This window comes from Eleutherodactylus coqui, chromosome 1 (genome assembly GCF_035609145.1).
Source record: "Eleutherodactylus coqui strain aEleCoq1 chromosome 1, aEleCoq1.hap1, whole genome shotgun sequence".
NCBI lineage: Eukaryota > Metazoa > Chordata > Amphibia > Anura > Eleutherodactylidae > Eleutherodactylus > Eleutherodactylus coqui.
In genome coordinates, this window is record NC_089837.1 from 388,134,077 (window position 1) to 388,148,180 (window position 14,104).

Below are 14,104 nucleotides of genomic sequence, written 5' to 3' on the forward strand. Positions count from 1 at the left end.
GTGGGTGGGGTCACTCTCCTTGACGGTATCGCACTATCCATAATAACCATGTCCCATGGTTTGCATGTTACTCCAGGGTGATGCACCCGTTTTTTTTTCCTGCTCACATCAACACTGGATGAGGTGAATCCAGTACATTGGGGACAGGAAACCCAATCCATCATTTAGTGAGAAAAAACAATGTCTTGGGACACAGATGCCCCTGTAATTTACATGGCTGTGAATCTACTACAGATGCACTTTACCCCCTTCCCATAGGAAGAAGAGTGTTACAGCCATACTGTATTTCCAATATGATTATGCGGTGATTGCAAGCATAGATCGCTACATTCTACCCTCCATCGGGGGACTAAATGGATGACTGCTAGAATGATTACGCAGTGCTTGCAGGTATCCACCATTCACATGCTGCCTTCATACAATTGGTATCTGTATTACGGTTAGACTCTAGAGGACAAGGTTGCTAGCATCAGACAGTCACATTACATTCACCATCTCTGTATTACTGTGAAATGTTATATCCAACATGGTCTATAGTACTACCTTCCATAGGACAAATATCTGTTACAGCTAGATGCTATATACCATGATTGCAATTGGGCAGGCATCAGGTTGTTTCAAAAGTGATGGGATAGAAAAACACCTTGCATTCACAAGTACGGCGCACGTGCATGAGCGTGATATCAGATTGACTTTCATGATCGTGCTTGGCCATGTGTAGGCAGCCTTAATCGAAGACATTCAGACCTCAAGCAGTGATGTAGAACGAGTGTAGGGAAGATTATCCTGATTTCCAGGTTTCTTGGAGGCAGATAACCAATAGCCTTTGGTTCCTACATACAGTTTCCTCAGGTTACAAGATAGAATTTTCAGTTCCAGTCCCCTTTGAGGAGCAGGGATTATGTCATTCTACACTATTTCTAGTAGGCAAACCAAATGGGTCGTATTGAATTGTTATTAATCTAAAACCTTTTAAATAAATGTCTTATTATAAGTTTTACAATGGAAACCATTAAATCTACGCTTCCTTTGATCAATTTTGTTGTGTGCACCATTGATCTTAAAGATGCCTATTATGGTATTCTAATTGATTCTAGGTATCAGATTTGTCATTCGAAGAAATTCAAAAGTTCTACACTTTTTGGTTTGAATGATTTCCTCATCGTAACAGATTCACTGGAAATCCTGAATTACCACTTAGAACAGGTGTTGTCTCTCTTCTCCAGCCTAGGTTGGATAATTTATTTTAAAAAATCCAAATTAGTTCCTGATATCCTGCATTCAGGCTTAAGACAGTCTTTCCTTCCCTGGTGTAAAGAAGAAAGAATTATTAAATTCTTTCCAGCCTTTTAAAAGAAAAACATTACTCCCTGAGGGAGGCAATGAGTATGCTGGGTTTGATGACTTCCTGCATACAAATGGTCTGTTGGTCTTGATGCCATGCCAGACCCTTACGAAAAGCTCATTCTGTCTTCCGGGGGATAGGAAGCATTCCTCTTTTAGAAAACAAGTTTAATTTTAACCACTTGCGTAACAAAATCCCTTATCTGGCGGTTAAAACCTATAAATCAGGAAAGCAATCCAGTGGTCTATGTCTCCCTTTGTATCAGTAACTTCAGATGCAAGTCTGATACGTTGGGGTGCTCAGGTAGCAGACTGCTATTCCAGGGATCTTGGACAAAAAAGCTCAGATCTCAATCTTCTAACTATAGAGAATTGAGAGCAGTTTGGGAAGCCCTTAAACAGAAGAGGAAAACATGGTAAAGTTTTTTTCTAACAATGTAACTGTCGTCATCATGGAGGTACCAGGTATCCTCAACTTCAAACTCCTACAGCAAATATCTGGGTGGAGATTACAGTTACCTCTCTCTCAGCAGTGCATCTAAAGGGAGCCCAAAATACCGTGGCGGATTATTTGAATCGGAAGAAGCTAGATCTAGGAGAATGGTCACTTAATGATCATAGAACAGTGGGGACAACTTCAAATAGATCTATTTGTGACCAGAAAAAAATCAAACTGCCACACATTCTTTTCCCTAAACCAAAGAGATAACCCGACAAGTCAGGATGTGCTTTCCAACCATGGGACATGGATCTGGCATATGTCTTTCCCTTGGTTCTATTCAAAATACAAGAAAGCAGAACTACAGTGATTATTAGAGCTCCTATAATGGACCAAAAACCGTGGTTCCCACTATTAACCTCTCTTTCAGTCCAAGACCCCAATCCTCTACCAAGGCAGGACCTTCTATGTCAGTCCAATTTATTGCCGGGAGATCAAGATGTTAAGACTAGTAAAGTGGATCTGGAAAAGCAAAGACTTTTTTAGAGCAGGGTCTTTATAATGAGTTAATAAATACTCTATTACAGAGTTGTAAACCTCGCATCTCCTCTTTTTATATGAAGGTATGGAGGAAGTTTTGTTTATGGTGTGGTTCGGATTAACCAGATTTACAAGATCTGGATATACCTAGAGTCCCTGGCTTCCTACAAACTGGGTTTGATAAGGGTCTGAGTCCTACAGCCCTTAAGGTCCAGGTTTCTTGTGGAAGATGGATGGATTAAATGGTTTTTTAAGGGTTCAAATAGACAAACCATTTATCAGAAGGCCAGTTTATTAAGGTAAGATCCTGACTGGGATCTTAACTTAGTTTTAAAGAGTCTTTGTATTTCCCCCCCTTTAAGCCCTTATTTAAACTGCTGTCTTGAAGGTGATCTTCCTGGTAGCTATTACATTGCCTGGAGTCGGGAGAGATTCAGGCCCTCTCCTGTAAAGAGCCATACCTCAGAATTTGAAATGATAGATAAATTCTAAAGTTGGATCCTTCCTTTCTCCCCAAGGTAGTCTCTATTTCACAGAGAACAGGAAATAATTCTAACCTGTCTTTGCCAAAACCCAGAAAAGATAGAGACATTTTCATAAATTAGATGTGTTTTATCATACTTCAAAGGCTTATAAGCCTTTGACAGTCCAAATAAATTAAGAGCGGCGTCGAAAAGTACCATTGCAAGGTGGATTAGGCTGGCAATCTCGGAGACTTACAGGGCTCAGGATAAGATGCCTCCAGATGCTCTGAAAGTGCTCTACTCCGGGCCCTTTCCTCATCTGGGGCTGATTGTGCAAAGGCTTCAGTTGAGCAGATACACAGAGCCGCTGTCTGGTCCAATATTCATACTTTTGGAAAACACTAGATTGGATGAAGAACTCTTTCAGACGTAAGGTTCTGCAGACTGTAGCCACCCTGCCCCATAGAATTGTAATCTCCTATTGCTCCAGTCGTGCTGTCATGACTGGAGAATGTGGAATATAGGAATTATGTCCTACTGTTAATTCTGTTTTAACAACTCCATCATGACCGCACATCTACTTGCCCACCTTTCCTCTAGGTAATAAGTCTGCTATGTCTGTATCTGTTTGTTTTTTTTAAAACTTTGAAATCACCCAAATTGCCATAGACGCAAACAGGGGAAGTTCTGCTGAAACAACCAATTCTGAATTTCTTTTTTATGTATCCTGCTCCCTGATTTGTCATCTAGAAGTATTCTAATGAATAGAGATGAGCGAGCGTACTCGGAAAAGCACTACTCGCTCGAGTAATTTGCTTTATCTGAGGATCGCTGTGCTCATCCCTGAAGATTCGGGTGCCGCTGCGGCTGACAGGTGAGTCGCAGCGGAGAGCGGGCGGGAGAGAGGGAGAGAAAGATCTCCCCTCCGTTCCTCCCCGCTCTCCCCTGCAGCTCCCCGCTCCATGCCGGCACCTGAATCTTCAGGGACGAGCACAGCGATACTCGGATAAAGCAAATTACTCGAGCGAGTAGTGCTTTTCCGAGTACGCTCGCTCATCTCTACTAATGAACTTAGACTGAGATCAGAGTGCAAGCCACTGCTCCGACCTTTGTGTAGTGGCCAGAGTTTGTAATTGCAGGCACAGCTCTCATTGAAATCTATGAGAGTTGCGCTTGCAATTGCAAGCTGGGGTCCTAATGATTTCAGTGAAAGCCCTACCTGCAATTATGAGCACGGGCCACTACATAGGAGTCGGAACAGCAGCTTCTGCTCTGACCCTGGTGTATTCCAACACTGGAAGTAGGCATTGCCTGGAAACCCCTTTTAATTTTGAATACAGCAGAAGTCCAATATGCTTCATTACATGTAATATTACATTACAGTGTACACAATTTACTATGTTTTGAAGCAGGGTTAGTTAATCACTGGGCTTCATATCTGAGAAATATGCTGATGATATGATTTACTCTGAACTGCATTTTTGTTTCTAAGTAGTTTGTTATAATGAGACCTTTTTATCTGAATTATCGGGACACAAGTAAACCTTACATTTCAATATATTATTTGTGATTTCAGTGAAGGGAATCTTTTGCTGCTGACTGAGGCTTTAACCAAACATGAAACTTTTTTCATTCGTTGTGGCATCTTCCTGATCCTGGAGAAACTAAAGATCATCACATACAGGAATCTTTTTAAGAAAGTGTAAGTTCCCATTAGCATTGTTGAAATCTTTGTCATATAAGGCGTCATAACAGCTTGATTACGTTGTGCAACTCAATGCAGCCTACTGGATGTCACCCTGCCATGTGGCAATCACTTGACTTGAGCTGCTGAGTTGTTGTTCTCTTCTACTACGGTACTTTACAGGCAGTCATTTGCTTATTTTTAGAGATGATCCAATTTACATATTTTTAGTTCTATGTTCAAACCTTCCGTTATTATCTTCAGTGCTGTTGGTAATGGGACACAAAATATTGCTTGCTCCAAAAGCATCAGTGTGCTATGGAGGACACCATGTGTATTTATGCAATTCCTGTCCACTCGAGCACCAAGAAACATTACGATACGGGTAGACATTGTTATCATTGGTCCTGGTGTAATCGGCAGAAAGCCATTACCATTGGAAATTTTGATCTTGGCTAGTACCAGGACTAGTAAAGAGATGTTATCTTTATATTCTGTCACAGTTTACAATCCATCAATACAACATGAGCACTGTGAGAGCTTTTGTAGATTATTCAATGATCTATTGAATGCTATTACTTTTTTTAACTTTGTCATCTGCGTAAAATTCGATTTCCCACAGTTCTAAATGTACATTAATAGGTTCTTGGCGAGTAACATTGCTAGCCTATTGTCAGGAGCACCATGGCCTCTTCATTGTCCGAATTGGTGGGGGCGAATGGGCTGTGATGCTGCGAGATAGCATTGCACGCATATGGCCCTGTGAATGAGCCCTTAGTAGGAAATAGAATTATGTTGTGTTCTGCATATTTTTTTTTTGGCTTGACCAAATTTGCACTACTTCTCTCGTAGATATTTGTTACTTCGGACACATCAACTCTCACTGGATGCCTTTCTGGTTGCTCTGAAGTTTATGCAAGTGAAGGATGTGGACATTGATGAAGCTTATTGTATTATATCCAATTTGATCTACATGGTAAACTAATGGATTATGCATTTAATACTTAGGATTAGCTGCTATGAACTAAGTGAATGCCTCTCAGCAGGTCCAATGATGGGTATGCATGGAGTTGCTGGCATATTTCTTATTTACTAAGGAGTCGTCTCACATATAAGGTGCACTAATATTTGTGGGGTAAAGAATTTCAGGCCAAGAAATAATACCCAGTTTGAAAATCCTTCTAACCTTAAGGGGACGTCTTATGAACATCATGGGGGGGAGGGAGATTGGCGCTCACTCTGAAAGACTCAACAGAATCGTGTATTAGAAGGTCTTGCACTCATTTTAGTGGGCACTTTGTAGTCCTACATTTCTTCCTGCAGCGACATATGTGGCCTAGCCTAGGGCAAGCTGCTGAAACACCGGAGGCTTTGTCAAGCTTCAAGTTTGGTCTTTCCACCCTCGATATCACCCACATCCCTACATATTTTGAGAATTATGCACTACTAGATCATTAGTTAACTAATGAACTACCTAAAAAATATGTTACTTGGTGTGGGAATGCTTAGAATTTTGCCACAGCGAACTTGATGCTAGGAGGGAGCATGCATGGAATATATAGACACCTTTCAGTCGCATAGACCTCATTCACATGTGTAAATCCTAAGCATATTTTAATGAAAATCTGTGAAATCTGCAGTAGCCGGACTTGCATTTGAAGATATTGGGGCAGCGCCACTTAATGAGGTTAATCCACTTGCAGATTTTCTGACTTAGAATCTACGTCAGAATTGACATGCCAATTCTTATTTTTTACACCTGCATCACAGATTTGAAAGCCATAGTTCATATGACGTGAATTCCCATTGGACTTAATATTTGTTTAACCCTTTCCAATCCACTCTCTGACATTTTAAGACATTCTGATTGAAGGCTGTACAGCTCCGATGTTGAAAGACGTCCAGCAGGGTATTCTTACTGTATATTACTGGCCGCTCTGTTGTTGGGGGCCTCTCCAGCATGTCCCATACTGCAGTACTGCCTCTAGCCAGCAGATGGTACCATTGTATAATGGCAGAAAGAGAAAGCCCCCAAGGAAACCCTGAATCCAAAATTGGATTGCAAAGGGTTAAACCATTGTAGAAAATGACTGAATCGCTTAATTCAGGAGGGGTACCCCCAAGATAGAGACCCCTCAAAGATGTAGCTTGCCAGTCATTAGGGATAGTGAAGGTAAACTCTTTAGTGAATAGGTTCCTAGGAGTTCTCCATTCATTCAAGAAGGTATAGTCCTTAGCCTTGTTTTTCTTTTTTCTATATTATTAAACAAAAAGCAACAAAAAACATATACAAATTCCAGTACAACTGGAAAGGAGCTGATAAGTGCATTTCTCAAGCATGCTTGAGATAGGCGGCGAAACGCGTTGATGCTTGAGAAAGGTGCCTAAGTACGCCAAAACTAGTGCAACACCTATCAGCTCCTTTCCAGACGCACTGGAATTTGTATATGCTTTTCTTTGCTTTTTGTTTAATAATAAATTATTTTGAAAAAGAAAAAACAAGGATAAGGACTATACCTTCTTGATTGAATGGAGACCTCTTGGGCACCTGTTCACTAAAGGGTTTACCTTTACCATCCTTAATGACTGGCAAGCTACATCTTTGAGGGGTCTCTATCTTGGGGGGACCCCTCCTAAAATAAGTGATTCCGTCATTTTCTACAACAGTTTAAACAGAATCCTCTAAGTAGCTCTGACCCCAGTGTTTTTTTTTCTTGTTTTTTTTTTCAGTGTTACACTGAGGTGATTTTAAGTCTTTTTTTTTTTTCCTTGGATGCTCATTTTAGAGTTTCTGGGGGTCTGCAGCTCTCCATGCATCAGTGGATTTTTTGGTACACTTGTATACAAAATTCCTGCCATTTTTTCGTGTTTGTCACTTTTTCCAAAGCGTCTTCCCTTTCACTTTTTCCATTGGACTCAATGGGATGGTAAAATGATGCAGAGTGGATGCATAGGAGCAGATTTGAGAATGCACCAGTTTTACGATGTGGTTTTCACACCTCTTTATTGCTATTTCTGAAAATGGGGTGGGGCCTAAATACATTATCTTGCACCAAATTTGCATGAAACTTTTGGGGCTAAAGACTGCTGCGCATTAACTAAGCCAGCTAATGGGTGGTATAAAGTTATGCTTGTGCCAGATTTATCATCCAGTATGAGCCATTGATAAATATGGCACATTTTAAGACTGTCTAGTCTAAGCTTGCACTGTCTAATTATTGACAGTATTAGTCAATCTGCTCTATAGAGTTTAATATAAGTAGTTTTGTACTTTGTCTTCAGGACAGACATAGTTATAGGCTACCCCTGCTCCGGTTTCCTTTTGTTTAGTATCACCAATATGTAACCTGCCGTGTTGCCCTGTATTAGATTAGTACAGAGTCTGTAGACTCCTGAAGGTCATTAGAGAGTTAAATTGAAGATTTTATTATGTTTTTTTAAATATTCACAGGTGGTTTTGCAATATAAAGTAACCTGTTATTTCCTTTCTAGGGACACATTAAAGGTTACATCTCTCATCAACATCAAAAGCTTGTGGTCAGCAGACAAAATCCCTTTCCTCCCCTGTCATCAGTCAGTTAACAACAGACACACAGAAGATAATGAATGGTCAGCAGAACTGGGACTCTGGAGCTAGTTTTTTTATTGTTGTTAAATGCCAAGTTGTTAGATTTGTATAATAAATTTCAGTTTTTCTGGCTCAGATATAGAATTGTGTAAAGTCAAATTAAACATTTTTTTATATTCTGCTTCAGATTTTCTTATGGGTGACTACCTACACCCTATCTGCTTCTAGAGTAATAGGTTGCAGATTTAGGTATGGCAAAGTTGCCCCTTACAATGAATTTTCTCTGCACACTACTACTTTTGTTCTGGAGCTGTAATGGGGTCCTGTTCAGGACCGTTCACTTCATTTAGCTTGGCCTTGATCCTACTAATATGAATTGTAAAGAAAAGGTGCAGTCCTAGGGTATACCTGGCAAGAAAATAGCCTAACACACAATGATAAAAATGCATACTTTATTAACATATATGCGCTCAAAGTGGCTGAACTAGATCTTGACTAAGTCCATAGAAGAGCTAAGTATATGTTAGCTAGGCAAGCTGTAAGGGCAGTAATCTTTTGCCACTATTGTATTCACACAGCATGCAGTGGTTGGGGAAATGATGTAATTGTAGGCAGCCAATACTGGGATGCACAGGGTGTCAGTTGATAGAGGTGCTATAGAAAGCAGCCAAATTTTAAGCTTCAAGTGAACTGCTATGTTGATTATGCCTTAGCCACAATTGTGACAAAAGCTGGAAATGTCAGAAATGTCTGTATATTCACATAGCATGTGAGCTGCTATGCTATCCAGTGAGACTGCTATTCTGATTGTGCATTAGTCACACTTTTGACAGAGGTTAGAAAGGTCAGGGAGGTCTCTAGTATACACACAGGATGCAGTATTTTGGAGAAATGAAAAGGGTATCATATCAACAAGATTACTTGGTTTCTCTTGCTGAGAACAATCAGATTTTCCTCTACTGGCTAACACGGTACTAAACCTTTTTCAGTTTACCTAATAGAGGATACTAGAATGTACCACACACAGATGGAACTGAAACATCTGCTGTAGAAATTGGCAGTACTGGACAGCGACACTTTCTTTTTAACCAGATGCTAGGAGGAACATTTTAATTTGCAACGGGCTTTGCCTGAGGAATCCTATTCTGCACACCTATAATACCCCTTATGCACACAGTGTCTTTGCTACAGGAGAGACTGCAAAACCACCTTATCCACGTCTTCAGCACCAAGAAAAAGGCTTTTATGGAGATACAAACTCTAAGGAACACACTTACAAAGGACTTGAAATTGAAAATGCAATGCTATTATACAACACTATGGTTGTGTCTAAAAAAAGAACAAGGAAAAGAAACACCAAAGACTTCGTCAACCGTAGGTCCCCTCCCCGATGGTGCCATCCTGGCTGTCATGGGTGTGGAATCCTTATCTTCCAACATCCCACACACAAAAATGGACTGACCGCTTGTCAGGCACATCTTGAGGCCTATGGGGTTGCCTCTGAATCGGTGTTACAACTCATGAGATTCATCCTCGCACACAATTATTTCTCCTTTGGCAAAGGGGTGTTCTTGCAACTCAACGGAACTGCCATGGGTAGTAAAATAGCACCGCAATATGCTAACTTTCTCATGGCAAAACTGGAGAGTGACTTTCTGGCCTCCTGCTGCAGCAAACCATTGGCCTACTTCTGCTACATTGATGACATCATAATCATGTGGACCAACACCAAACAAGAACTAATAAAATTCCATGAGAGATTCAATACATTCCACCCCAACATAAACATGACATTAAGCTACAACTATACAGAAGTCAACTTTTTGGACAGCACCATAAACAACTCAATACACACATCCCTATACCAAACACCAATTGATCAGCCCATGTACCTTAGATAAAAACATCAAAAAGTCCATTGTCTGCAGCCAGGCCATCAGATACAACCAGATCTTCTCCAACCCAACAGACTGAAAGGAACATCTATACCATCTTTAAAAGGACATTTTTAAATCCCACCTCAATTGACGACCAAATCACTAGAGCCACCAGGATACCTAGAAATCAACTATTCCAATACACAGAGAAGGGAGAAAACAGTTGTGTACCTCTGATAGTGACAAACAATTCACCGATAAAGGTACTAAGGAAAACTGCAAAGAAACTCCATCATACCCTACACAAGGATGACCGTCTGAAAACTATATTTCCGCACCCTCTCCTTCTGTATTACAGGCAATCTTCAAATTTGAGGAACTTTATAATCAGGAGTGCATTGCCCTCTGACTCACAAAAAGGAACGTATCCCTGCAATATAAGGAGCTGTAAGACCTGCTCACATGTACTGACCGCGGACAGGAAATACAAATCCCTAACACACAGCAGGACTATAAGATCCCGGGGACATTCACATGTTCCTCGTCCAATGTTGTGTACCTGATCCTGTGCAGTAAATGTCCTGTTGGGGTCCTTTATGTTGAAGAAACAGGACAAAAACTGACCGCAAGGATGAGACCTCATCGCCACACAAAGAGAGAAAGAAAGAATTACCTGTGGCCGAGCAGTTTTCTAGTCACAGACACAACATAGAACATATGAGAGTCACAATATTAAAAGCAACTTCAAATCCTAAAGCCATAGAAGAATTTGTGAGTACAAGCTTATAACCACCTTTGACACTTTCAACAGAGGCCTACATTTTTCAAGAGGGCACACTTTAGGATGCAGTTTCCCAAGTTAAACACTTTAGAAATGATCCCTGAAAGGGTTCATGTGTGACTAGGAAGTCTGAAAAATCTATAGCACCGATAACATACTGGCCTGGTGACCACCTAACACTAATGCAGAGACCATAAAACTTTCACATCCTTAACCGTGGACTTATTAAGCATTTGCTCCTCTGCTCATCCTGTTCTGGTATTATTTAAAGTGCAAATTAATCGCACCACGTCTGTGCTTTTTCGTATGTATATATAAATGCATGTTTCTTCAGATCTATTGCATAAGCCTGAGGAAGAACCTGAAGTAGGTTTGAAAACTCACTTATAAGATGTATTTTGTTAGCAAATAAAAGGTATCATATATACAAGATTACTTTGTTTCTCTTGCTAAGAACAATCATATTTTGGGAAAGGATGTGACTGTTGGCAACCAGTAATAAGATCAAAGAGTATGAGTTAATAGAGGTGCTGTACATGCAGCCTGGTTATAAGCTTCTAGTGGACTGCTATGCTGATTGTACATAAATTACATTTGTGACAGGCTGGAAATGTCAGCGAAGTCTCTATCAACCCACCAAGAGACTGCCCAAATGCCTCGCTTCTACTGATGTGTCATTACTTGGTATGGTGAGAATTGGATTTAAGTATGAAAAAAGCAAACTACAAACGGCATGTAAATACAGTAACCTCCAGAAGTCTAAAAATGTCCTTTAAAAGTCTGCTATGACCTTTTGGGAGCCTTTTAATGGCCAATAAGGACTTTATTTGTCCTCTGCCCAGGAGAATATTCTTTGTGACAGCTCTTGGAGATGTAAATGTCTGGTGCCATCCTGATGCTACAAATAAAAGACACCATTGTAACATTATTGGAACATATTTTTAGATGTTTCCCATGTTTTATTTATTCTTATTGTATAAGCATCTCCCATACTTCTATAAGTTCTCTAGTGTTCGAGAATTGAAAGCGGATGTGGGAACCCTAAAGTTTTTTGACTTGTATCGGTGGTTACTGAACTGAACAGGGATAGGGACTATTAAACTTCTCTGGAGGTGTCGGGGTGACAGCCACCATTCTAGAGATCTTTTCACGTGAGTGGACAATTTAAGCTTTTTGTCTAATGATGATTGCCTCCTATCCCGTGCCGACAGGATTTCCTGCTGGAGGGGCCCAGAGTAGAATTGGGCCCAAGGGACCAAAACAATCTGCCCAAGGGCTCTCATGGCTTCTCTTCTAGAGACAGAGTCTTTTCCCTTAAATCTGCTGATGGATTGGACAATATCCTCCCTTTTTACTTGAGGTAAAAAAGAAAAGCCTTTTGATGAGTTAAGGAGTACCCCAAGAAAGGTTTTTTTGAGTGTCTTGAGTTTAGGCAATATTTTTCAAAATTAATAAACCAACCCAGCTTGGATAGGAGATTAACTGTCTGACCCAATTGACTCTCCGTAGAATCCGAACTATCTGAGATAATTGGGCTATCTCAGGGAAATAGGAATTAACATCATTCCTTACCTGGATGTCCTATCGACTCTTTCATTACTTTGAAAAACACTCTAGATGCAGTGAATATGCCAAAGGGCAGACAGAGAAACTGATAATGGACAATTTTTAATCCCATTTTAACCGCAAAGGTATTTTTGGAATATCGGATGGATGTGGATATGGTAGTATGCGTCTCTGAGTGCGATTGTGCACATAACGCTGTCTCGACTAATCAGGCTCATCGTGGATCTGATAGTCTACATTTTTAAATTTAAACTCCGAAATGTACCTATTAAATGACTTTAAAGTAAGTATGGTTCGAAAAAAACTGTTTGGTAACTAAAAATAGTGGAATAATAACCCAAAAACATTTTTTCTGAAGGAACTAGGATACCAGCTCCCAATTGTATTAGGTCTTAAACTCCCTGTTCCAATCTTTTTAAGAGAAGGGGAGACTGATCTGGTGTCCCCATAAACCTTTTATGAAAACAATAATCAATAGGTAGCGCTCCAAAGGACAGATGTAATTGAATGTTGAGAAAAAGGAATGGAATTAGGACTCACCCAATGTCACTGGATCAACCCTTGGTTTGGGGCACCAGTACGTCACAATTCAGGAAAGCTTGTAAAGCTAGTGTCTGATAGGACACTAGCTAATGCACCCGTCAGATGTGGTATTCCTTCGGAAGAGCATCATGGTATAATTCCAGTACGTGCAGGCACCCTGAAAGATGAAGATAAACAATAAAAAAGGCAAAAATTACCAGTGCTCCGGTGTATATTAGAGATGAGGAGAAAAGTATGCAAATACAAACTTACTTCACAGGGGTGCCTGGTCTTTTGGCACCCCTGATCCCAGACAGCGTATAGTATCTCACACGTATCAGAGTGGAAAGGTCCATCAGCTGGAGAAAGGCTTTCACTGTAAGCCGAAACGCATGGCATTATTGGATTAATAAAATTGTTAGATCCACCTGTTGGACCTTTCCACTCTGATACGTCTGCGATACTATACGCTGTCTGGGATCAGGGGTGCCAAGTTCGTATTTGTATACTTCTCTCCTCATCTATAATATACACCGGACCACCTGTAATTTTTGCCTTTTTTATTGTTTATAAAACTTTTATGGGGAAGGGATGAGAATTCTATTCTATATTCCACAGGTATTATCTGCAGCACCCAGGGGTTCCCAGTTATTTGGTTTCATTTCCCTAAGAAATGGGAGTGCCTACATCCCACGGGCTCTCTATCTTTATCTGGAGTCAGGCTGTGTTGAGATAAAGAGGGAGTTCTTGCTCTTGCCTCCTTTAGAGTAAGGCTATCTATCCATTTTGCCCTTGCCTTTCTGATCCCTAGACTGATACGCCTTTTTGCGAAAGAATTTACTCCAGGATGAGTAGTCAATTGGGAATATTTTTTTCTTATCCCCAGCTTTCTCCGGAATCTTGTCTAGTTCTGGCCCGAATAAGTACTCTTCCTGAAAGGGAATGGAGCATGATGTAATTTTGGAGACACTGCCTCCTGTCCATGCCCTAAGCCATAGGGCACACCTTGTGGAGTTGCCTAATACTGCTTTTTTGGCTGAAAAACACACGAACTCTGCTGAGTCATCTGCCAGAAACCCGGTGGACATTTTAAGCAATAACACGCATGTGATCATTCCTTTTCTGGGGTCCTCTGCTTCAGCTCGTTGTCTAGTTGCGAGAGCCACAGGTACATTGAGTGCACCACAGAATTGGCTGCTATATTTGTTTCCAGAAGACTTGATGTAATCTCCCATGAGTTTTTGAGGAGAAGGTCAGCCTTTTTACCCATTGGGTCCTTCAGCTGAAAGGAATCCTTGAATAGCAAGAAGGTTTTCTTA

At 40.6% G+C, this 14,104-nt stretch overlaps 1 protein-coding gene across 2 annotated transcripts in view; it reads left to right on the forward strand.

The window, feature by feature from the left end:
- The window catches only part of PCID2 (PCI domain containing 2), a 35,387-nt gene extending 27,167 nt beyond the window's left edge, over positions 1 to 8,220 (forward strand). For both annotated transcript variants that reach the window (XM_066579680.1, XM_066579681.1), the window contains 3 exons: positions 4,364 to 4,489; positions 5,324 to 5,447; positions 7,964 to 8,220. In XM_066579680.1, coding sequence (XP_066435777.1) covers positions 4,364 to 4,489; positions 5,324 to 5,447; positions 7,964 to 8,053 — 340 coding nt within the window. In that variant the 3' untranslated portion in view covers positions 8,054 to 8,220. The remainder of the gene's footprint in view (positions 1 to 4,363; positions 4,490 to 5,323; positions 5,448 to 7,963) is intronic.
- Positions 8,221 to 14,104: the final 5,884 nt, after the last annotated feature.